General features: G+C 38.8%; 2 protein-coding genes across 2 annotated transcripts in view; one reads left to right on the forward strand and one right to left on the reverse strand.

Annotated features, from left to right (window-relative positions):
* The window catches only part of zdhhc17 (zinc finger DHHC-type palmitoyltransferase 17), a 34,851-nt gene extending 31,383 nt beyond the window's left edge, over window positions 1–3,468 (forward strand). The window contains exons 16-17 of the mRNA XM_042403404.1: window positions 109–203; window positions 824–3,468. Coding sequence (XP_042259338.1) covers window positions 109–203; window positions 824–962 — 234 coding nt within the window. The 3' untranslated portion in view covers window positions 963–3,468. The remainder of the gene's footprint in view (window positions 1–108; window positions 204–823) is intronic.
* Window positions 3,469–3,934: 466 nt separating this feature from the next.
* csrp2 (cysteine and glycine-rich protein 2) lies at window positions 3,935–16,612 on the reverse strand. The gene is made up of 6 exons (XM_042403405.1): window positions 16,473–16,612; window positions 14,116–14,238; window positions 11,160–11,328; window positions 9,784–9,913; window positions 8,322–8,415; window positions 3,935–4,188 (listed from the first exon to the last, which is right to left on the reverse strand). The coding sequence occupies exons 2-6, from the start codon at window positions 14,225–14,227 to the stop codon at window positions 4,112–4,114; spliced, it is 582 nt and encodes a 193-aa protein (XP_042259339.1). The 5' UTR covers window positions 14,228–14,238; window positions 16,473–16,612; the 3' UTR covers window positions 3,935–4,111.
* Window positions 16,613–24,714: the final 8,102 nt, after the last annotated feature.

The following is a 24,714-nucleotide window of genomic DNA, read 5'->3' on the forward strand; positions in this document are numbered from 1 at the left end:
TAGAACTGGGATGTATAGTTGAGCTATTAGCAGACTCTTGTACCCTGATGTACTAATATCACCAGCTGTATGTCTGTTAGCTGACCTCTTTGCTTTGACGTCTCGTAGATCGCCGCTCTAGGAATCACCACCAACGAGAGGATGAACGCTCGGAGATATAAGCACTTTAAAGTCACAGCCACATCCATCGAAAGCCCTTTCAAGTAAGTCATCTGTTGTTGATCCTGGTCTTGTTAGACAACTGATCATCATCTCAGCAGGGTTAATGCCGTTCAAGGGTCCAAATTAGGGGAAAACATCTATGTTTTCACTCACCTCTCAGCCAGATGGGTTTTGGTTTTATTTTCCCAGTTCTCTCTGGATAATCCACACCGTTTTGGTTTATGACAAAATACATGACAAACTCATGACATTCCCATCAACCTCGGCTCAGTTGCGTTTAGCGCTAATTAGCAAATGTTACACAGTGAACATGGCAAACATTAAACCTGCTAAACATCAACGTGCTGGCATCATCATTGTGAGCACGTTAGCATGCTAATGTGCATTTAGCTCATCAGCGTGCTAGCATGCTCATCAGGGTTCACAAACTCTCAAGCAGTACTGTATACATATTAAATACACAGGTGTCAAATATGTAGGTTCTATATTATACTGATGCAGTCAATTCTCTGAGTTCTATACAATACAGCACAATACAATTTAATACAATTATTAAAACCTAATTTTTGGGATGGTGTAGTGGTTGTGAGTCCCTCATACTGTGGCAGGCAGATACATATTTACATTACATATTTGTTTCTCTCTCTGTGTCTCTCTCCAGCCATGGCTGTATCCGAAACCTCATAGATTTCTTCGAGATCCGCTGCTGCGGTCTGATCCGGCCTGTGACGGTGGACTGGACCACTCAGTACACAATAGACTACGACCAGACGTCTGGCTCAGGCTACCAGCTGGTGTAGAGGAGGAGGAGGAGGATGATGACGAAGAGGAAGGGGGGTGGGGAGCAGGGGGGGGGGAGGGGGAGTCGAGCATCACCAGGTGGAAGGAAGTTTGGAAGGATTTCCCTCCCCGCCCCTCCTTGGCGTTCATATCGGAGCGATGCAGTTCTCGGGAGCGCTTGCTTTTTTTGGACCATCTTCTCCCTCACCGATCAAAAGACTTCAAAAAAAAAAAAAAAAAAAAAACAGAAAAAAAAAATCAGCCAGGACTAGCATGCTGTTACGGGGCAACACCACACCTACACCCACCCCCTTCCCTCCCTCCATCTTCATCACTATTACTACTACTACTACTATTACTCTGCAACATCAGACTTCATTACTGTACCTTCACAGCTGTTCACCCCCTCCACCTCGTCTCTTCTCCTGAGCCCTTGGGACGGTGCGTTGCTGCCAGGCACGAACGGAGAGGAGGGAGGCTGACAGACAGGAGGAAGTCTGATTACTAAATAATAGCTCTTCTGTTTGTACTGGAGACGTGACGCTGCACACACGCAGCACCATTACATGGCAGTATCGTTCTTCCCTTTCCCCACTTTATATCTTATTTATGGTGTCCCTGTTGATGTGCCCTGTATGTATTTTTTGTTTTTGATTGGTTCAGGAACTCTGCTGTTCCTGTGATAACGAACTGTTGGTTACCAGCGAAGCTGAAGGAAATTTTTTTGTTTTTTAAACCATGAATTTGTTTGAGTATGATTAGAGATAAGGGAATGTCATTTTAAGGTCATGATTTTGCACCATGATGAATTTAGTCAACCTGATAAGGATTTGCCAACTTATCAGAGGAAAACGTTGAGTTACAGGTCGAACCGCTGGAGGAGTCCCACTTCTGACACTTCCTGAGATAATACTGCATCCACTGAATATGAAATTTAACTTTTTCCTTCCATACAGCCATCCACATCTACACATAGTCAGCTGATTCTTTTTTTTTTTTTTTTTTTAGTAAAGTCAAAGTTAGTGTGCAGTATGAACAGAGTTAAGTGCATGAACTGGGACTTGTTCAGCGGCGACCACTGTAGACGTGACAGGAAATATCCTACAGACAATGTGATACAGGTATATTTATTTTAAAACTATTTATAAAGTAACTATGTTCTAGCGCCATCATTTTTACATTTCACATCATTTTAGCTGAGTAGGTTTTTATGAGAAAAAAAAATTATTAAAGAGTACCTGTAGCTGTTTGACATGGAAGCCCGAGAATTTCATAAAACTCTATAGAGACGTGCAGCGAGTGTATTTATTAACAACAGAGTTGAGTTTAAGAAAAAGAGAACAATCTAACGCCGCAGAAGGACAGACGAGTTTACAAAAAAAGGTTCATTCCATGTGTTTTTCTCAAGAAGCTGTAAAGTCTTATGTGTTTTGTGTGTCTTTTGTCTGCCTACAACATTGCACTGATTATTTTTTTAGTCTTTTTTTTTTTTTTTTTTTTTTTTTTTTGGCCGTTACTGAACAGAAGGGCCCAGACTGACGCTTCCATTGTTTACAGAGAGGAAGAGGAGGGGCCCATCAGACATGGCCGCCTCCTATCACTTCCTGTCTGGATCCCCGCGCAGTCAGCTCCGCAGCAGCAGCAACAGGATGGACTGAAGTGTAAAGAATGTGTATCTGTACATAAACAATCTAGAAATCATTCTCCGTAACTTGTTTTTTCTTTTCGTATGTGTTTTTTTTTGGTTTTTTTTGTTTGTTTTTTTCCAGTTTGGGGGATTTCTTCTTACCAAACGTAACGAAGAAAATGAAGTGACTATATTCCAAGTGTATGACTGTAGCTTTTAGTGATGTCCGACACTGCTGTCTATAGGCATTTTAACCCCGAAATAACCCCCCCTCCTCCCCTTCATTTCCCTGCCAAGAAACTCCACTGCATGTACGATGCTTGGGACTGCTGGGCTTTCGCCGTCCCCGTCGATCCAACCCCATCGCCATCACCATGGTGACAGCCCGGCGAGCCACGTGTCTGTATATAGTGAATGTTAAGTATTTGCAAGTATTTTTCTGCATTATGTTCATTTGTCCGTTTGTTTTTTTTTTATAGTTTTTTTTTTTTCTCTCTCTCTCTCAAATCCAGTGTGTGTATCTTTTAGTGAAAGTCGTCTTCAGGTGGCCAGAACTCCGGTCAGGCCCTCCTGTGCAAGTGTGTAATATATTTGAATGTTCCATGCTTGTGGACTCTGTAGTCATCCTAAAGGGGTTTTTTCTGTCATATATCGCTGGGTTTGTTATACCACTGGATGTACAAATTGTAAAGCAAAGACACTAGACTCTAAGGCAGACGCCAATTTTTTTTTTTTTTTAATTTTTTTTTTTTGGTTTTCTAAAAGCTGAAATGTGATCATGCAATAGTTTTAAGGATAGAGGGAGCCTCCGAAACTTTTGGGCCTCATGTTTGCATCATCAGAAGGGGACGGTCATGTCGTCATTCTACGTTTTACTCCCCCCCCCCCCCCCCCTACCCCCACCCTGCTACCCACTGATGTCACTACTGCCCTGCAAAGACAACACACAGTAGCTACTTTAAAGGTCATGACTTGGTTGTAGATTTCATATCAGCAAAAAACATGCTACCAATAACTAGCCATTTGTGTTCTCATAATTGCCTTTTAAGTAACACAAGGTGGACTTTTGTTTTTGTAGGGCAGAGTTCAGCACTCCCAGCTCATCCAGGACATGAATTCAAAGCCATTTCAGTCCCTCTCTAGTTCTTCCAGCAGCCTAAAAAGTCTGTTCTGTCTCCCCTCTCACCTCACCATGTGGGAACATTTAAAAAAAAAAAAAAAAAAAAAGATAAAGCACATAATCATCTCCAGTGCCTCTCTGCCCACCTTCAGACATCACTGTAACTCCGCTTCAGATGTAAACATATGGGCATGGTTCAGTTTTAATGGCTTTAATAATAAAATACAGTCAAATGTGAACGTTGGTTTGGTTTGTTAATTTTTTTTATTTGTAAACTGTAAAAAGTATCATGAGCACCTATTTCAACATAAAAGCATTTGAGGGAGAAAACATAAGCAAAAGGCCTGAAAGGTCGATGATGATGATGATGATGTCGGACAGAGGAATGTATGAAGGTGAGATTGTGTGGTCCTGCTCTGCCATCACTGAGCGTGAACCAGAGCACCGGCTCCCTGGCCGTACCCAAACCCTTTGGGTCCAAAGTTCTTGGCGTAACACGCTGTAGAGACAAGGAGAAGAAAGAATAAACATTAATAAGCTGCAGATTTTGTTCCTAAAGTGCATTCTTACATTAGGGACATGAAACCTTATTTGAAAACTTAATAACAGCTTTAAGGTGATGGTGGCACAGCACAGTAATATACTATGTTGGTGAGTCCAGAAACCTCACCAGTGTGTGAATTATGCTAGTTTTTACTTTTTACAAGTAAAAAAGCAAAACAAGTTATACACATATATATATACATACATCATGTAATTTCAAATAAATTGTTAATAATATTTGATAAATTTCCAAATAGGAGAGGAAAGTGGGCAAAAACCTCCAGTTTATTGTGATATATAGCTGTTTTTCCCCAGGTAACTAGCTAATTTAAAATCCAACTGAAATCACATTTAATCATCCCTCTTTCTTCAAAAATAATGTCAACAACAATTTTGAAGAGCAATGACGACACCAGCATCTAATGGGACCAAAGTGACATTTGCAGGTATGTTTACATAGCTAGGCTGTTTAATGAGCTGCACCTAAACAGCTAATTAGCTGACTAGCCTGCTAACTGATGTTAGCAGTGCACTTTTCCTGGGTGAATGATTGGTGGCTCGTTCCAACAGGGTAAGGTGTAGGACTACAGAATATTGTATCATTCAAAAAGGTGTGCTTGAAAATACGGTTTTGTATCTGTAACCTGGTTTTGTAAAACTTGTACACAATATTCATACAAACATACAGTACTAGTCAAAAGTTTGGACACACTTTTTCATTAAAGGGAATGGGAAGGTCTGTCCAAACTTTTGACGGGTACTGTAAATGTACAAGCTCACAAAACTGAGGTTACAGGAACAAACCCTATTTTCAAGCACACTTTTTTGAATGATATAATATTTCATACTGGAAAAGATATTTGTTTATGTTTGCAAGTTAGATAAAAAGGAGACTTCAGTTGGAAAACTAATGTGCGTTGTGTAGCAGGATGCTATCGGGCTTAGTGTGACCATCTGCTCTGCCTATGATAGAATGATACATCCCCTTTATGTAAGATTTGATTTGCTGTATGGAAATAAAGTGGATGATGGAAGGGTATTTCATCAAAGAAGTTTTTTGGCATTTTTGCCTTTATTGGACAGTGGTCAACAAAGAGGCAGACAGGAAACAGGGAGAGAGATGGGTATGACATGCAACAAAGGTCCCTAGCTGAAACTGAATCAGGAACATATTTCCATAGCATGCGCAGTAACCATTCAGCTACTGGGGCACTCCAAAAATGAAAGAATTAAAAAATGTAATTTCTCCCCTCGGGTTTCTAGCATTTGCTCAAAGTATAACACAGGACAAGTGATTGACAGAGTAGATATGAATGCTGTTGTAGTTTAATTTCACATGAACTTTAACAGGAACTTTCCCAGCTCCAACACTCAGGGCTGTTTATCTCACATTAATGTGCGATGTTTAAAATAAGCTCAGTACTCACATTGTGGTAAAACAACCAAGTGCAAAATTTCTGACTTCTTTTGATTCTCTGGGATTTTAAGAAAACACAATATCAACAAAGTGTTTGGAAATTGCTTCAGTTTTCTTGTGCAAATGTGACGCCTCAGGTCAGCTGTCCACATCTGTCTTCAAAATGTTTATGTGGAGACAGAGTAACAATACCCAACTGTTGCTCACATAGTCACCATCTCTCTGCTAGAGGACAGTGAGACAAAACCACTGATTGAAAGCAGCAGCACGGCTTAGGTTTAGAGCCGAGATGCAACATTCCTGCTCATCAGTACAAGGTTTCATTATGACATTCAGCAAACATCCATTTTCTGACATCTGTGTTTATGTGTGTTTCTATGTCTGCCAGTGTGCATCAGTGTGCGTACGTCCTCTGTTTAGCCATACCGTCTTGTCTCATTGTGCTGATGAGGAAAGAGAAATCACTGTGGAGGTCAGACTGCAGCTGTTTCTGTTACCATGACAAGGCCAAACCAACACACCAATTGTGAAATAACACTCATCAGGGACAGCTAAACACAAGACCCTGTTTATGTGTGTTGTTTCATAGGGTTGTTACATAAGAGCCTGTTCATCCAGTTCTGCTGTTGCTGATATGATCAGCTGCCGGTAGTGACTGAGCTGTAAGAGCTGTTCACTTTTAAAGGGGACCTATTATGCTTTTCCTTATGTTACAATGTCAGATGTTCTTATTAAATGTGACCAACGTGTCAAATACTGAGGTAAATGTCTGTAGCAGTAATCTCTTTGAGCAAAAAGCTCCGGCTTCAGACTGCTCTGAACACTCGGTTTCCAACGCTTTTTCTACCTTGAACCCAAGCTGACGTCAGCTTGTGACAGATTTCTTTACATGGTCATCTGCTCCATGCACAGCCTGCAAGTTCACTGCTCTGCTCTGTTAACATTATGGCATTCTTCCATTGTTTTGAGGGTGGTCATGCCGAGTCATGACTGGAGTTGAGCTGGCATGCTGTGAGTTTACTATTCCTCCCTGCATTATTTATAACTGATCCAAATTTCTCCATATGTTGTTGTGTTGACCGTTTTTTAGTGCCACTAACAAAGATCTGCTAATTCTGTGAGGAACATGTTTAATTTCCTGTAAATTCTTCCCAATAAAAGTCTCCCATTATTTAGTAATTTAAAAGCTTTTAATATGAAGCAGGAAACATTGGGTTTGCATCAGCGGTAACTTAACACGACTCTGATACAGCTGCCCCTTGGCAGGCTTCCGGAAAGCTGGCCAATCAGAACAGAGTGGGCTCATTGGGAGGGGAGCCTGCCTGTTAGAGACAGAGGCTGAACTGTGGGGCTACATAAAGGGCCAGAATAAGATAAATAAGGAGTTTTTTGTACTGTGAATCATGCAAAACTACTACTAGTGGAGTGCCAGAATAAAAACATAGAGCTGGAACTGAGCATAATAGGTCCCCTGCTGTGGAGCCTTTGTTAGTTATTTACATATGGATATTTGTGAATTCATAATGTTTTAAGAGTCATGTCTCCTTCCTGGTCTGCTGGTTGTTTTGCATCATGATGATTTTGATCAGTACTACTCACACTGTGAATGTACTGTACCTGGTTTGTTTACTTTAGCAGGAGTTCAGACTGAAATCAGCCCTGCGTTAATACAATGCAGGAGGCTGCGTTGGTGGAGGCGTGTTGTTTCAGGTACTGGTGAGAGATGAAATACGATGCAGGAAGTCTAGTTGTAGTAATAGATCTGAGATTTAGAAGGCTTATCAGACGCCCAATCACTGCACAGCGGTTTATAAAACTTGGCTTTAACAGCTCTGGAAAGTTTTCACAATGGCAATTATTTTATCTTTTGTCACGAAAATGAGCAGGTTAACAGTAGAAATACAGATATCATGTTACAAAGTAATTACTAGGAATGTGAGTTTCCATGGATTTGTCTGTGTGAACCAGTCTTATTTGGTTCTTTAAGGTCCTCTCAACCGTAAGTGAAAAAAAGCTGTAAAAAGTTGCCTGTGAGCTCTTACTAAAGATTTGGAAACCAGTCAATCTTTGGGAATGTCAAGAGTCCAACAAACCTTATTCCAGATCCTGTCAGATGTAACCATAATACAATTTGGGGTTCCTTTGTAATGTTGGTTCTGGTTACACTCCCCTTCCCACCAAATGAGCTGCACCAAGTGCCTTTGTATCATGCAGATATTTTAGGTGTCATTTAAGGTGCAGTGTGTAGAATTTAGTGGCATCTAGCAGAACAGACTTGGCAGAAATGGAATATAATATTCATAAGTATGTTTTAATTAGTGTATAATCCCACGAAAATATGAATTATTGTGCTTTTGTTACCTTACCTTAGCTAGATGCCGCTAAATCTTATACACTAGTCCTTTAAAATCTAGTGGTGACCTCTCTGTTGTGAAACTCACGTACGAGGGATTTTATGTGATTAGACAGCATGCTGAATGTTTTACTCATTACTGGATGTTGTTGTCTTGCTGCTGAATCACTCTGTAGCAGTGTTGCATGGTGGATTTCTTTTTTTCCTGCTCTGCCAGAGCATGTGTCAGCTAAATCCATCAGGGAATCACAGAGACGCCATGCAATACTGTAATGAAAAATGGCACACCTTTAGTTTCATTTTGGACGTTTCATCTCACCTTTGCAGTAGATTTCTCCATCTTTCTCAGTCTGGGTGGTCGACTCCAGGCTCTTGCCACATTTCGCGCAGCGGAAGCAGTTCTTATGCCACGGCTGTGACAAGAAAGAAAGAATTACCTTTCATGCTGAGTCTATCTACCATAAATTGTCAAGTTTTTCTTGTTTGGTCAGTATTAAGACACAACTGTATTCAAGCAGAGATCAAAACTCTTATTTTCTGGACAAAATGTGTGTAATCTTTGGAAAAATGAAGTAGTACTTGTATCAGTACAGAAAATTACAGATTTTGCTTTAGCCAGTTCATCCTCATAGATTTTCTCCATTAGGAAACACATCAACAGCTCTCCACCCGATGACATCACCTGCTATAAATCAGTTCATGTGCCCAGCGACAGGAAATGGTCCACTCCCATTTTCAGAGGAAACACAAATCCTAAGAGCTCAAATCTTTGCTCCTCTATGGACAGGTTCTTCTTCTTCTTCAACAAAACATCCTGCGGATGAATCTCATGAGCCTAAGCTCATAACTTCACTGTAAATCTGTGTGTCAACATGAGTCTGCCAGAACCCCCAATGTCCGCACAGCCTCACACAATTAACGCCAGCTGTTAAAAGGCTCTGATCCAAACTTAATGGAATAGCTTCAGTCAGAAAAACAGGATTTGTATTCTCTCATTAGGAGAGACCGCACCAAACCTCCTGCATGTGGTTCAGCACTGTAAAAATCACATGCCTTCGCTCCAGTCAAACAAGTTTCACCCCTGTGGTACATTTGTGATGTACACTGTGGTCCTTTGCAGTTCAAGGTTTGATTTCTGTTGGAAATGTCTGTTCAGGCTAAAACTGTATATAATGATAGTTCTGTAAAGTTGAATACACACTAAATGTTAGAGAGGTCAGTTATAACCCTGTTAAGTTCACTTCTGTGTAACTTTTCTCTTTAGTGTGAGCAGGAAAAACTATCACAGAGTTGCAGGGGCACATTCTTTAAATCTGTGGTATAAGATCAGATTCCCAGCCACACAGCCTCCCTGTGGACTCTCCTTCAGTGTTGTCAAGACAATCCACAATTTCTCACCTTAGCCAAGTGTCATCATTTATGCAACTTGGCTCAACTAGTGAAAGCCAAAGAGTCAACTTGTGTATATTGTATCAAAAGTGTGTTGCTAGCTGGCTTTACTTTCAATTCATGCTGATATTTATTATATCCTGGAGCTGTATCCTGGATAGCTCAATTAATCAAATGAATTGATGAATGTGTGTTGGTTTTGGACTTTGGGCTGGACTAGTTGGACTAAACAAGCAACGTTAAGACATCAAATTAGGCTCTGAGAAACTGTGATGTGCAATTTTTACTATTTTATGAACAACTATCTGATTATTTAAACAACTATCTGATTATGAAAATAATTGCCAATTGCAGCCCTTTAGGATGAGTCCTTGAGGGAACCCTGCTCTCACCTTGCCCGCCCCCATGATCTTCTCAGCTGCGTACACAGAGTCTCCACACCGGGCGCACTTCTCTGAACCTCCAAACTTCTGCGCAAATTTGGATGGGTTAGGGTTGGTGGTGGGTCTGTGAGAATGTGTCCTAAAGGACAAAAAGGACAAATAAAAAAATAAAATAAAATAAATGAATAAGTAAAAAAATGAGGGTTCATCAGTCAGCATCTGAAAACTCTCAATGACCAAATCTCTGAAATATACTGTATCGTTTTGTCATCTAAAATAGATAATATAACTCATTTTGGAAGGACACCTGCATCTGAAATAAACAGTATGCTGAATTATGTTTAGGCTTTTTACCTATAGGAATTAAACTAATTGTACCTTTAAATTCTTACGCAAAAGAAGTCTAAATTTTGACATATGAAATGAACTTTGAACACATTGAGAATACTTACATTAATGTGCCAGAATCTGCTAAATAATGGCCCAAAACTTCAACATCTGCACTGATAACTACCTTGGTAAATGTCTTAGTTGCTGTATGTGTCAGTTAAATAATTCATGTTTTAACTAATATCAGTTGTGACAACTTTCTAAATTATTTCAATATTTATTATTTAATATATAAGACAAAACAGTCCAGAAATAAAACTGGCACACCCCACTCCTCTCTCTCTCTCTCTCTCTCTCTCTCTCCCTCTCTCTCCTCACCTAGTGGTGGGAAAGCAAGTGGGGCACACTGGGGCCCTGGAGCAGTGCTTATCAAAGGGTGACTGCCAGCCCAAGTGGCCCCTGAATGAAACTCTTTGTGGTGGAGGACAGAGAGGAGAGTGAGCTAGTTACATAATAAACTCTTTCATAATAATCATCTGATGTCTGGGACTGGATAAACATTCTGCGTAGGTGTGTGTGGGGCTGTGTATTCCTGTTTGTTTCTAGTGCTTTCACATCATGCTCACAAGGTTACACGTAAGCAGTCAAAACCTTCTCTTCAGGTCTAAGAAGTGGGTGTAATTATTTTTTTTCGAGTGCCCATTCCAAGACTTAATACTGCAGGCTGAAAAACTGTTGGAAAGCAATGATCCTGATCTGTTAATGATCTGTTAAACCACTAGATCATTACTCTCAATTTTGGACTTCAGTTTCAACTCAGATCAACCAAAGCAGATGGGAACTGCTGCAGGCAAGCTGGATTCTATAAAGAGGCGGACTGTGTGCCAATAGTCCTGTCAAGGTTTCTTTCCTCCCTAAAAGCTTTGTTCAGGCAGCGTGGAACACAAAAGCATGCTGGGTAAAGGCAAAGGCAAAAAACTACCATTATATATACCATCTTGCGGCCTTTAAATACATTACGTAACACTCAGCAGTCATGCACCAGCTCAGCTTACTCTTCAGGTTTGATTCCCAGCCGCTCCCCTCGGTCCATGTTGAGTGTTCCTGCACCCTGCCCATAGCCGTAACCTTTGGGGCCGTACTTCTTCCCGTAGCACGACTTGCAGTAGATCTCCTGGTCATGAATAGCCAGTGTGGTGCTGTCTAAACCCTTCCTGCAGACCACTGAGGACACACAGAGAGAGAGAAGGAGTCACATAAGTGGAATGTTGTCATCCTGCACCTAACACAGGTATCTTCTCATCCTCATAATGTTGCTGAAATGTTCTCAAAGAAAAAAAATGAGTGTCTGCTCTTAGTTTTAGGGAGAAATAGGAGGATTTTGCACAGGAAACATTTGAAATAGTTGAAATCCTAAAAGAAGTTGAAGTGGTAGTTAGAATGGAAGGGCTGAAAGAAGTTTCAGTTTAAATGTAAGCACCGAATGAAGATGAAGTGTGAATTGAAGTGTAAGTGCTAAATGGAGATCAGCTGAACTTTAAGCACTAAAGGGATTTGAAATGTCAGCAGTGATGAACTCAGCTGGAAGGGTCATTGGAAGTGGAAGTCTTGAAAGAAAGTGGCCACAATAAAGTAAGAGTTACACCCTCGTTCAGTGCTTACACTTAAACTGAACCTTCAACTTCCTTCAATCCTTCACTTTCCAACTTCCATTTGAACTTCTTTCAGTATGCAAACTAAACACACACATTTCCAGTCGTTTTGCTTTAGAGGACGTACATCTGGTTGAAGTGAACTGTCTCGCTAATGTCAGGCAAGATATTCGGTCATATTAGTGGAAAGATATTTGAGAAGTTGCCATGCTTCATTTTTCATCTCAGACAAAACAAGTATTGTCTTTGTTTCATCTACATCTTTTTCCTTTTTTGTGAGACTTTTCTTTGTTACACTCTTTTTTTTCCACTTCTTTGTTCCAACTGCATGTGCAAGTCATTTCAGCCTATAAAGAAAAATATGAATATGCAGAGAGGAAATAAGCATTCAGCAATGGTACTAAATTTTATATTTTCATCACCATAACTAGATTTTCTAGCATCAGCACAGGATTTCTGGATATTGGAGTATAAACTCCAACAGTAGGCTATACAGTAGCAGTGGAAAAAAAGTTGACTTTGGCAGGATACAAACCAAATAATGTATTGACTGAGAAAACAGAAGCATCACAGTGACTTAATACTGTACACTTGCTGTCTGTTGGGATTAACTGCATTCTTCACACAGTGGCCTGCATTATGTGAGCGTCTGAGACCGGTTTAAGATTTCATTCTACTGGACGGAAAAACGTCTCAACTCTGATCTCATGCCAACACCTCTGAAATGAATACTTAAGGAGCTTATTGTAAGATATCTGTATTTCCAATCCTAAGTCCTCATATTTCCATTTTCTGAGTCTCTGAGTTGTTGTCACAAGCGTTCACAGTTCCCTTTAGTTACAGTCGCATCATTAATGTTCATTTGTCACAGCTGGCATTGAGTGTAACAAATAAAGATCACAAATCTGAAGGAAGTGTAAAGTCATATGAGGATCTGTTTGCAACTGTGTGACCTTTCTGTCTTTATACAGCAGCCTTTCATGTACAGAAATGAAATGCGGTGAATGTCAGAGAATGTCAAACTGAGAAACTGGAGGAAAAAGGGCAAAAGGAGAGTCATGGACTTGCTCCGCATCTCTTCAGTGGATGAGACAAGGCTGCTTTTGTAAGGAAACCGCTGGAAAAAGAATAAACTCATCTTTTGTGGCTTATATTGCTTTGCTCTTCACTTGATAACGGCTAAATGAAAGCGGCTGTATAATCCTGGTCTGTTTGCGTGCCGAGGTCTTCGCTGGAACATCTTCACTGACATTTCACAGGCGGTTGAGGAGCGGGATCAGGCCGCCCACTCATCTAGCGGACTGACAATGAGGCGTGAACTCAACAACTGATGGACGACCGGAGACAGTACAAGCTGTCTTTTATGAGCTGTGCAGGGGTTAGAGAGAGTTCACCTGACTCATCCCTGGATGGGTTTCTATCGCTGACCTTTCATGGCTAATCTGTTTATATACAAGCAAGTGGGGAAAATCTTGATATGTGAGAAGATGAGAGTTGGCTGTCATGCAGTAATCTTCAGTGATTTTTTTTCAATGCGGTAAGTTAACATCACTCTTTTTTCACAACGTTTTTCAGAATGTTCCTCCCACAGGTTTTATGATGACATAGCTAGTGAATGAGATGCTTTTGATCCGTCAGATGACATCGCTTCCTTTCAACCAGAGTTTTCAAAGTACTTTTTGTTCGCACTGAAGTAACACATGACAAGATGATCATTTACACGGGGCACTCCAGCGATTTAATGTTGTACTTTCATCCACTTAGGACAGGATGGATTCCAGCAGTAAGCAAGACAGTGTGTGGGAGTTCTTCTCATTGTTTTCAAGTTGTACCTTCCTCCAACGCACCTGTCACATATTCAGTTTTGCAGAATTGTTTTTGTTTTCAAAAAAAAAAAAGAATATTTAAAATCAATGCAGCACAGGTAGACATATCTTAACTTTTAGGCCATATGAGGAAAGCTCCATAATTACAGAGTCCTTCACTTCCAATAGTACAACGTTCAAACCCATGTCTTTCAAACTCCCTGTCCCCAGTTTGCCTACCCTGATGACATCACCAGGGTTATTTTTTTCAGATGTTAGAAAGCTCCTGCAAGAAATGATGCAGCTGTTTTCACAGGGATGATGAATAAACTGATCTTGATACTGTATATAAAACCAGGTGAGTGCCTTTTTTTAATACAAAGCAAAATAAAAGTTATAAATTCAGTGGCTGCCTGGGGGCGGAAAATCAATAAAAGAAATTGTGAGCAGTGATATAAAATATATCCAATCTTCATGGGCTAAAAACTACAAAAACACTCCTATGGTCCTTTAAATTTAATCTTAATCCAGAAGTTAAGGTCAACCGTACTTACTGCAGAGAAAACAGCATTTGTGAAAACTCTTGCCGTCACACTGCACCTCCTCAGCGTGGTAAACTGTCCCGCGGCATGCTGTGCACTTGTTGCCTCCTCCCCAGTTTGGCATTGTGTGAGCTTCTAAAGAGGAGACAGAGAAGGCACGAGAAGGTGAAGCATCTGAGCCAGGCTTAGTTTGTTTTGTTTTTGCTCTGTTCCTCCTCTACTTGTTCGGATACGTCCTCATCTGCACTTTGGAAACAAAAGATTTTTTCAGGCTTATTCCCTAAGGCCAAGTGAGCATGAATGTTTTTCAGCAACACCCTTGATTCACATTTTCACCTGGAGGATATTCACTATAACCACAACCATAGCATCTGATAACCTCAAAATAGGGTTAACTCTAGATTTTAGAGGAGATGGTCATGTTATTCATTACCATAATTGTTTATTTGCCGTTTCGTGCATGTTTCCCGGGAAGATCATAATATTTGAAGCACATTACAGTTGCCCCAATACTGTAATCTGCCTTTTATGAGCCGTATTAATGGATCCCAAATCACAATGAGAAATGATTGAATTAAAAAACACTGCTCCAGGCCACAACGCTGAAAAAAAAACAACAACCCCGACAACAATGCAAACGAGGTCGGCCTAAACAACAGCGCGGACTAATACCCAGAGGAATGTTTCAGGGTGCTGTGCTTTAAGGCTTTTGTTGTCTGATGATGGGCTGTGGCTGCAGGATACAAATACGAGCTGCAAAGAACACATGTGAAGTAAATCACTGTTATTACAGCGCAGAGCCCAGTCACTCCCTGACTCACACGTGCATCTGTCTGTAATTACAGACTCACTCCCGTTTAAAAATGTGTCAAGAGGGCGTTGATGAGCTTCCATAAGGGACGGATTTAAATTTTTTAAGACTTTTCCTACCGCAAAGCAAACCTGCTGTGAAAACGTAATTTGGAGATAAAAATTAAATAGTGGCAGTATTCTTAATTAAATTAAAAGAAAACGCAAGCAGCTAGAAACTATTTATCCTGCCAGTCCTCCTCCCAGCTGGATTACAGACTGAACAACAGGCCCGAACATGAGAGGGGATCAAAAGACCACTAACTTTACCCTCAGGGCTGGAGTGTGATGGGAATGACTGTGCTGAAGTTTACACACCAAGTAAGCTGATGTGTACCTTGATGAAATAAATGTCTTTCATTTGCCTGCACAGACAATATCATACTTGTAGCTGAATGCTGTTTTAAAGTTCTCAGCAGTAAGATTCAGGGTCCAAATATCTCAGATAATGTCTTTGATACATCACTAATATTTTCTGGATGATATTCGCTGGACATGAAAACATTCCACTGAATCAAGACTAATGAAATTGTTTTATTATTGAGCTCTTTCATTCAGGGTGATTCAATGCACCATTTTAATGCTGGTAGGATGTCTGGAACACGTTACTGTCTTTAAATGAACTCACGTGTTATACTTAATTAAAGTCCAATAAAAAAAGTTTTTTTTTCCTTTCTCTCTTATTTTCCCTGGCACTTGTTACATAATGTTTTCAGAGGACTGCTGTCAGAACATTGTGACCTCTCTGACCCTTGCCAACCTTGACAACAGAGCCTGCTGGACCTCATGCTTCAACTTAACGTGGTAATCAATTAAATATTGCCATTGTCTCAAATTGTCATGGAAGTTGACTACATTGCTGAAAAAGAGTAAGCTAGAGGTTGAATTCTATTTGTCACTTACCAAGCTGTGAACTGTATGTGAGTGGGCACAATGATTTTGTGCTCTTTAATAGGTTTTTTTTGTCGATTTTACAAAATGGTACGAGGTTAGTTACATTTCTATTTGCTACATTATAACACAAAGCAGCATTAACCTGGTATAACTATTCATTTATAACAGTAAATGTTGTAAATGTATGTAGGCTGGCATGTTTTCTGTGCTACCTGCTCTTGGACAATGTGTGCATGATCATTTGGCTTTGGGCGTTTTTAATTAGCTTAGCTAATGAAAAGCTATTTAAATTGTCCAAGTTCAGACAATTCGCCAACCAGCTGCCCTTTATCACTTCATTTCCGAAGAAAACAACTTTATATCCGAATTAATTACTGAAACAATTAGGCAGTGCTACAATGTAAACATTCATTTCGAACCTGGCTGATGTTAATACTAAAACGTTGCCCAAAGCTAGCTTATAAATGTGTAAAAACACCACATTTGCCCTTCCATACACTGACTTTATTAGACACCGACATGATACATTTTACATATTCTCTAATTAAAAGTATCCAGCATGTTCAGCCTGTCTGTAAATCAGTCTGAAGTCTACCTTTGGTTTCAGTACAATGTGTTTTAGTTACCTTTAAGTAGATTTAAAAAGCAGGTAATGTCCAGGTGTGAAAATGCTTCAGTTGCAGCTGCCTGTGTATCCAGACGGCTCTCCTGTGCCAGCAGCAGACTTTACTATACTGCCGCTGCGCTGCCACATACTCCACATATTTACAGTACTGCACAGGGAGGAGGCGCTACCAGGGGGCGTGAACTCACCATGCTGCCTTCATGTGCATTCAGAAATTACAATTAATGTTAAAAGAAGCGGAATTATTGATGCTTTAGTGGTGCACACATGAGAAAACCAAAAAAAAAAAGGCTCTGTACTGATGGCAGACCTGACATTTTTGATTATGAGATACCTTCAATGATCCATAAAGGAAGGAGTGTTGAATTAGTCTTCTGTCCACATTTTGTGCGTGGGAAGAATAATAATTGTGGAGGCCTATGATGAAGATATTTTGTATTACTCCTGTACCAAAAATACATGCCCTGTTGTTTTAAATGATTTTAGACCAGTGGCTCTGGCCTCAGATGTAATGAAGATTTTTGAGAGGATTGCCTTTAGAATAAGTCGACTACATACAAAAAGCTCACCTGGGTTTACACTGGGGCAGCAGTATGTATGTGTGTGTGTATGTATGTATGTATGTATGTATGTATGTATGTATGTATGTATGTATCTATCTATCTATCTATCTATCTATCTATCTATCTATCTATCTATCTATCTATCTATAGTGAAATAATTTGCATGAGAAATACTATAAATGCTTGTAACACACCTGCTGTGTCAAGATTGCCCAAACCTGCAGTTATCCTGCCTCCTGCTGGACACAGACTGTAATAAATGACAGCTTGTTCATGAATGTCTTGCCTTGCAAGCAGAGAGAGATGTTTGCAGCACAGAGAAATGCCAAAAAAGGAAGGTTAATGTTGACATTACAGTTATGCTATAACAGAATATATTGTTTCACTGAGGCAATGTTCACCGGTCCAGCAATGTTCAAAGCCTCCGCAGACCACATCCTGATAATAACTTAGAATATACAGCATGGCTGATGTCTATGAGCCAAATGAAAAAAACAGACTCTCCTCCTGTTTTTTATGCCAAATTGGACCCAGCTGCCTGGGCAGTACTTTATATTAGAGATTACTAAACACTTTAACAGTGATAGTTACAAGAGTTTATAAATTTATAATAAGTTTTTTTGTATTATTATAGGTGAATGAAAGAAGCTATATTTTACATTTTAAAAGCTTTAACTGTTACAGGGTCACTGAATAAGCAAGCATGGATTCAGCACAGTTAAACAGGACACAGATTACATATACTCTGCTAGGTATGAAACCTGTATGACCTTTAGTTTCATGACTTTTCTCGTATCAGATCAAGTCTCACCACAGTGAAACTTCATGGCAGCACTGGGAGCAGACTGGCATTATTAATTCAATTTAATTAAGATTAAGGAGTGTAGGCTTGAATTATGCCTAATTAAAGACTTAAATGTACACAGACGTGCAGTAAATCTAGTTTTGCTGTAAACCAATGTCAAGTCTCCTACTGTTAGTGTATTATTTGCAGTGAGTGGATTGCAGAGGAGAAACAGACTGTGCTTTGACTGTCGCCAACAAACCTCGGCTTCATTATTTTCCAATTATGCTATTTACTGTATGCTAACAATTGAGCACTTGACAGAGGAATATTAAATTAGCTAAATGGTATAATCAATAATCTTTGGCATAGCTTATTCAGACTGAAGACTGAGTTGGTTTCAGCATTGTACTATAAAAAAAGGATAATGATATGGCCAGTTATTATGTATAAAGGTCAGACCATTATTACAATAGCTGAAAAATACTGTATATACTAGATACACAACTACAGTGCAGTGAAAAGCATGTTTCCTCTATTATTGCATATTTGTCACAATGAATAGTATTGGATACATTGAAAAATGTGACATACAGTACATTACACATTTTTAAATTACTATTTCATTTATTTGATTAACACAGTTATCCAAGATCCACAGTGCTCATTTGAACAAGTATTCGCCCCTTTAGTTATTCCATCAACCAATCAGCTTAATTTGATTGATTATTACATTCAGGTGATTGAACACAGCTGTGCTCTGCTGTGCATGCAAACCTCCCTCATATTAAACCTTATGACCAGAGTGAAGCAGTCACCACACAGGTCTTACAACCCAGCTATGCCTCGATCAAAGAAACTTCCAGATGAAATGAGAAAAAAAGTAGTTGTATATGTGCTGAATCAAAGTGAGAGCTGTTATCTGCAAAATGAGAAATCTTGGAGAGCTGGCAGGTCTTTCCAGGGGTGGCCAGCTTCCAGAATTTCTCCAGGGGCGCTATGACAACTCACACAAGTCTCAGAAGAGTCCAGAAAGGCCTCTCAGCCATCTGCTAAAGTCAATGTTCATGACTCCACAACTTTAAAGAGACAGGGCTTAGACAGAGTGGTGCTTAGAGCTAAATGCTAATGTCAGCATGCTAACACACTCACAATGACAATGCTAACATGTTGATGTTTAGCAGGTATCATATTTACCATGTTCACCATCTTAGTTTAGCATGATAGCATGCTAACACTTGCTAATTAGCACTAAACACAGCTGCAGATGATATGAATGTTGTGAATTTTGTGGGTATTTGGTCATAAACCAAAGTATTAGATCTTTATCTAGTGGTGGCACTAGATAAAAAGTCAGAAGATATCCAAAGTCATCATGGGCACCATGAATATATGTACCAAAGTTCATGGTAATCCATTTAACAGTTGTTGAGACATTCCACTAAAAAACAAAGATGTCAACCTCCTGGTTATGCTAGAGGAAAAGTCAGGAGATCACCAAAGTCTTTAGGATTAATCTTCTGGGGATCATGAATGTCTGTAAACATTTAATGGCAATCCTCCAAAAGTTATTAAGATAATTCAGTCTAGACTGAAATGGTGGATGACCAACAAGCCGACAGCCAACCAACCAATTGCTGATCAACAGCGTTGATGAAAAAAGAAAGTTTTATAGTGGCTTGGGCATAGTCCTGACTTGAACCCAGTTGACCTGAAATGAAGCAGTTTCATTTACAAATCTGGCAACACACCTGGGTTTAATAGACCTAATGGTGTCATCCAGGAAGAATTTCTGGGAGCAGAAACTAAGCAGGATTAATGAAAAACAGATTGCAGCAGGTAGAGCTCTGGGTCCTCTGGCCTTTATTAGGCCAGAAAGGCTTGAGGTGAGGATTCCCAAAGTAGAATCACTGCTGAACGAATGCAAATAAACATGTTTTTCACTGGAAATGAGATTTTGAGCATTTAGAGGGAAAACAGAGATGCTTGCTCTTATAAAATGCTAATGGGATGGATAATAGTACATTTAAAGGATAATAGGTACACAAAACTGCATGTTTTTTTAGATGTAATGATCTGTATTTTAGTTACGTTACACTACTCCAAGCAAGCATTTTAAAACACAAAATAAATGAAAAACAGAATAATTTATCATCATTAAGAAACATGTTGATAGATTTTTGAAGGTGCAACCTTTTACTTGCTCTTCAACTTATAAACTTGATTTGATTTTTGGCTTCAACTTGATTCTCACCCTAAAGTTTACTTGAATACACTGAAAATAGCTTAAATATCTACCTGGGTGTGAATACAATGACTCATTCCCCATTCACACTCTTTTCTGATTATTCCTTGGATATAATCAAACCATATAGTGCTCTTCATCAATAATTCATCACATTAAATATACATGACATTAGAATGTTCTCTTTACTCAAACACTGTGAAAGACATGATCAATTCTGTAAAACCTTCGGATGTTTCCTGCTTACATCCACTACTGCTCCAATAAATCATCACTCATTCACTGTCTTGGGAGACAATGGTCACTCGAGCCTCTTGAATGGAATGAACCATCTTCTAAATCCTTCCGGGTACTAAGGAAACATCTGCTGACAACATTCAGAATTTTATGACCACATATGTTTTCAGTAGTAAACTTACACACTATTGGCAGTCAGATATCATCTAAAGGCCTGACACATGTAAATTTCAACGAGCTCACTGAGGTATAGGGCTAGGCAAGCAGCATGAATTAAGACACTATTGATTCAGAGAATGTGGGAATATCTTTTAGAAGAAACGAAATGCACAGGCCGAACAATAAGGTTGTTCTTTATAAGTGCTGCTGGAGTTTCGACCTCTTCACCCATCTGTTTTAACAGCATTTAAAGGAATATTTTGACATTTTGAGAGGTCTGTGTCCAGCTAAGAAATAGTTAGCACATAACCCGTCCGTTTTTTTTAAAATTACATATTCTTTTACATTTGGACAAAGCTAGGCTAGCTGTTTCCCTCCTCCATTGAGCCTTTATGCTAAGTTAAACTAACCCTATTGCCTAGGGCTGCAACTAACAATTACTTTCATTGTCAATTAATCTGTCAATTATTTTCTTGATTAATCAATTAGTTGTTTGATCCATAAAATGTCAGAAAATGGTAAAAAAAAAAAAAAAAAAAAGTTGAGTTACAACCTTAGACTAGACACGACCAAAAGAAAAATGATCAATCTATAAATAAAGGAACAGTGATGGCCTGACTGAAAACATAGGCAATTTGTTTTAAGATGAGAAAACAAAACATTTTTAAATAAGCCAAATGAAGACAGAACGGATATCCTTTTTTTACCAACTTCCTTAGATACAAAGGGGACCATAATCTGACCGTGATCTGACCAGAACATCTTAGTGAATAATGTGACATGTAAAGAACAAAAACTTTTTTTAGACAATAAAGATAGTTAAAGTTAAAGCATTTAATACTAAATTGATATCAGTGAAATTGACGTCTTATATTTCAAGGGAGCCATCTGAGTGTGTCTAACATTGTGCAATGGTGTGTAAAAAAAACAACCTAGTATAAATCTGCACAGTCCATTACATATAACAATGAGGGGACGAAGATCAGTTCTAGAAGCATTCTGGTAAACAATGTCAGCGTAGTCCATTATTGGCAGTATAAGTTGTGAAACAAGTCTCTTTCTAACATTAAATGTAAAACAATGTCTGACTCTGGAATGATACAGAACACCAACACCAAAATGTACCTTTTTCATGACATGATCAACATGCAGATTAAAGGTAAATTCAGAGTCAATCCACACAGCTAGATATCTATTTTATATACTTTCTGAAGAGATTAACCATCATTACTGTCATGGTTCTGTCATTGACTCTGGAGACTCTTGTGAGTCTCTTTGAATTTCTAGGTTGTCATCATCCATCAGATGCCCTCAGACCTTTTCTGTTTTGAGTTGGACTTTTTGAGGGATTTTCTGTAATTTGGGTTGCCTTTATTGGTCAGACTGTGCTTATTGTGTTTTTGGTTTTCTGGTTTCCCTGTGTTTTCTCCTCCTGTGTTCATGTATTCCTCCTCACACCTGCCCTGCATTCACCCTCGTTAGCACTGCCCTTGTCTCAGTGTTCTACCCCAGTCTGCTCTCCCTTCACACCTGCCCGGCATTATCCTTCATCAGCCCTGCCTTGCTCCCGGTGTCTTTCCCAGCCAATCACTCCCAGCTTGCCCATGTGTCTAGTCACCTGTTCCCCATTCCCTTATTAGTTCAGTTAGTATTTAAGCCTTGGTTTGGGAGGTAGTCTCTGTTTTGTTCTGTTGAGTTTGCCTCTCTCTGTTCAGCCTGTTTAGTTGTGTTTTGTAGTCCATTCTGCTCAGCTTCTATTTTTGCCTGTCCAGTCTCAAGAATAAAGATGGTTTTCTTCAACCCTGCATTTGGGTCCATTCCTGCTACTCCTTATGACAATTACAAGTTAAAACCAAAGAGATGGATTTGGAGTTGAGGTTTTGTCTCACACCAAGAAGCACTGAAGAGGTTTTTGTTTTATTGAGCAGTAATTTGTTAGCTGACAACCAAGTCTGTAGAATATTAAAATCAGATTGCAGGGCCTTTTGAATTTGTGATATAGAAGCTTTTGATGTGTGTGTATATAAAGTATTTTACAATTGTACACAACAATTAGAAAAAAAGAGTGGGAGATCATTAATAAAAATAGAGGAAAGAAGTGGTCCTAAAGTAGAACCTTGAGGCACACCTCTCTGCTGAGTAAGCAAATCTAATTTACACCCTCTCAAAACAACACATTGCTTTCTGTTGTGAAGATACAAATTAAACCATAGCAATGCATATTGGGAAAGACCAATAGCATAAAGCTTGTCCAAAAGAAGATACTCACCAGTGATCCACCAGATCAAAAGCTTTGGTGAGATTAATAAATATTGCTCCTGTGAGATGATCAGATGTAGAGAAAACATTGTCAGTGAATTTTAATAGAGCTGTTGTTAGTTGTTGTTAGTAGTTAGATCTGAAACCAAATTGATATTGAGAAAGAATATTATTATTATTATTATTATTATTATTATTAAGGTACTGTGAATATTGATTATAAATATTCTTTTCAAATACTTTGGCAATGGAACAGATAACTGAAATAAGTCTGTAATTATTGGGGTCAAGTGTGTCACCACTCTTGTAGAGAAGAGTAATATGTGCAGATTTCCAAATATCTGGTATTTTAAAACAGAGCTGCAGATCAGCCAATGGAAAAATGAGAATATCAGATGCTAATTTAATGAATTTAGTATCAGTCCCATCAAGTCCAGGACCGCTGCTTTCTTTCAAATCACAAATGGCATTGCATCAATAGGAGTTATTGTATGAAAGTAAAAAGAACTTTGACAAGCTGAAATGAAATTAGAAGTCATGTGTAAACGGTTAGGAATTAAATTAGAACAGAGGAAAAATGCTGATTGAACCCGCATGCAATAAGTGAGGGATCATTCAGTATTGTATCAACAACTCTTAACTCTTACTAGCAGAACATTTATCTGATGTATGAAATATGTTTTTTATTTTGCTCCAGAATTGTTTAGGATTTTTGAAATTATCACTCATTCTTTATAATAATTAGATTTAGCATTTCGGACTTGAGCCTTGCTGATATTCTTTAATTGTCTGTATGTTTCACAGTCAACATGTTTCTTTGTCTGACGAAATTTGTCCATGCTTTATCCCTCTTCCTAAAATGAGATATATTTCTGAACTGATCCATGGTAAATGTCTGCCCTTAACTTTTAACAGTTTCCAGGGAGCGTGTTTATCAATCACCTTAGACATTTTGAACATCAGATATAGAAATAGAAAATACTTTATTGTCTACTTTTTGAGTGCAAAAGGCAGAAATTTGTTATTATTAATTATTATAAGTATTAATTGGAAGCTTTCCCAGTTAATGGCAATTAAATCATGAATGTCTGGGTCGATTTTCTTATACTGTCTTATTTACAGTAAACTACTGAATGGTCACTGAAGCAATCTGACAGAACAGCTTTTAAGATTCTATTTGGATTTGAGAGAAGTATCCAGTCAAGCAAAGACTAAGAGGTGGGAGTGAAGTAACCCAAAATAATAATTTCATTACTATAGTCAATGAAATTACTGGTTGAATTCAAACAACAGGTGTGGCTGGGGTCTGTATACATTTCCAATAGTGACATATTTATTCTCATGCAGAATTACTTTAACAAAAAGACACTTAAAGTATTTTGAATCTACATGAGGTACTATTAGTTTAGAGCCCCAATTTGATGAACCATATGTAGCTACACCACTGCCTCTGGTGCATCTGTCAGCTCTATATAACACATAATTATGGTAGTTTGATTTCAGTGTCTGCAATTTTGCTCCTCAGCCACATTTCAGAGTGTAAAAATAGGCTATCTGGTTTGTGAAAGGCAAACCATGCTCTGAGTAAATCAGTTTTTGGTACAAGGCTCCTAACATTCATATGTATATATTTTTAATCCTTTAATATTCTCCACTTTCCAATCCAATATTAATTTAGCACAGGCACCGTTCAACATAATCTAAAGACATAGTTGGTCTAATTACTGGTTAGTAGTAATAATATGTTGGTAGTAGTTGGTAGTTGTATCAGTAATAGTAATATTAAGTGCTAGTAGCAGCCTTAACAGCTGTAGTGTTAATAGTAATCTTACTAAGACTGCTAGCAATACTTATACTACTAGTAGTATAGTAATAGCAGAAGTAGAGCAGCAGCAGTAGTGAGGTAGCATACTGTAGCAATAGTATATCATAATAGTTTCAGTAGTTATAGTAGTAGTGTTAGTGGTGGTTATTTGAAATCTGTTTTGCCTTAGGA

The sequence above is a fragment of the Thunnus maccoyii genome, chromosome 23, assembly GCF_910596095.1.
Source record: "Thunnus maccoyii chromosome 23, fThuMac1.1, whole genome shotgun sequence".
NCBI lineage: Eukaryota > Metazoa > Chordata > Actinopteri > Scombriformes > Scombridae > Thunnus > Thunnus maccoyii.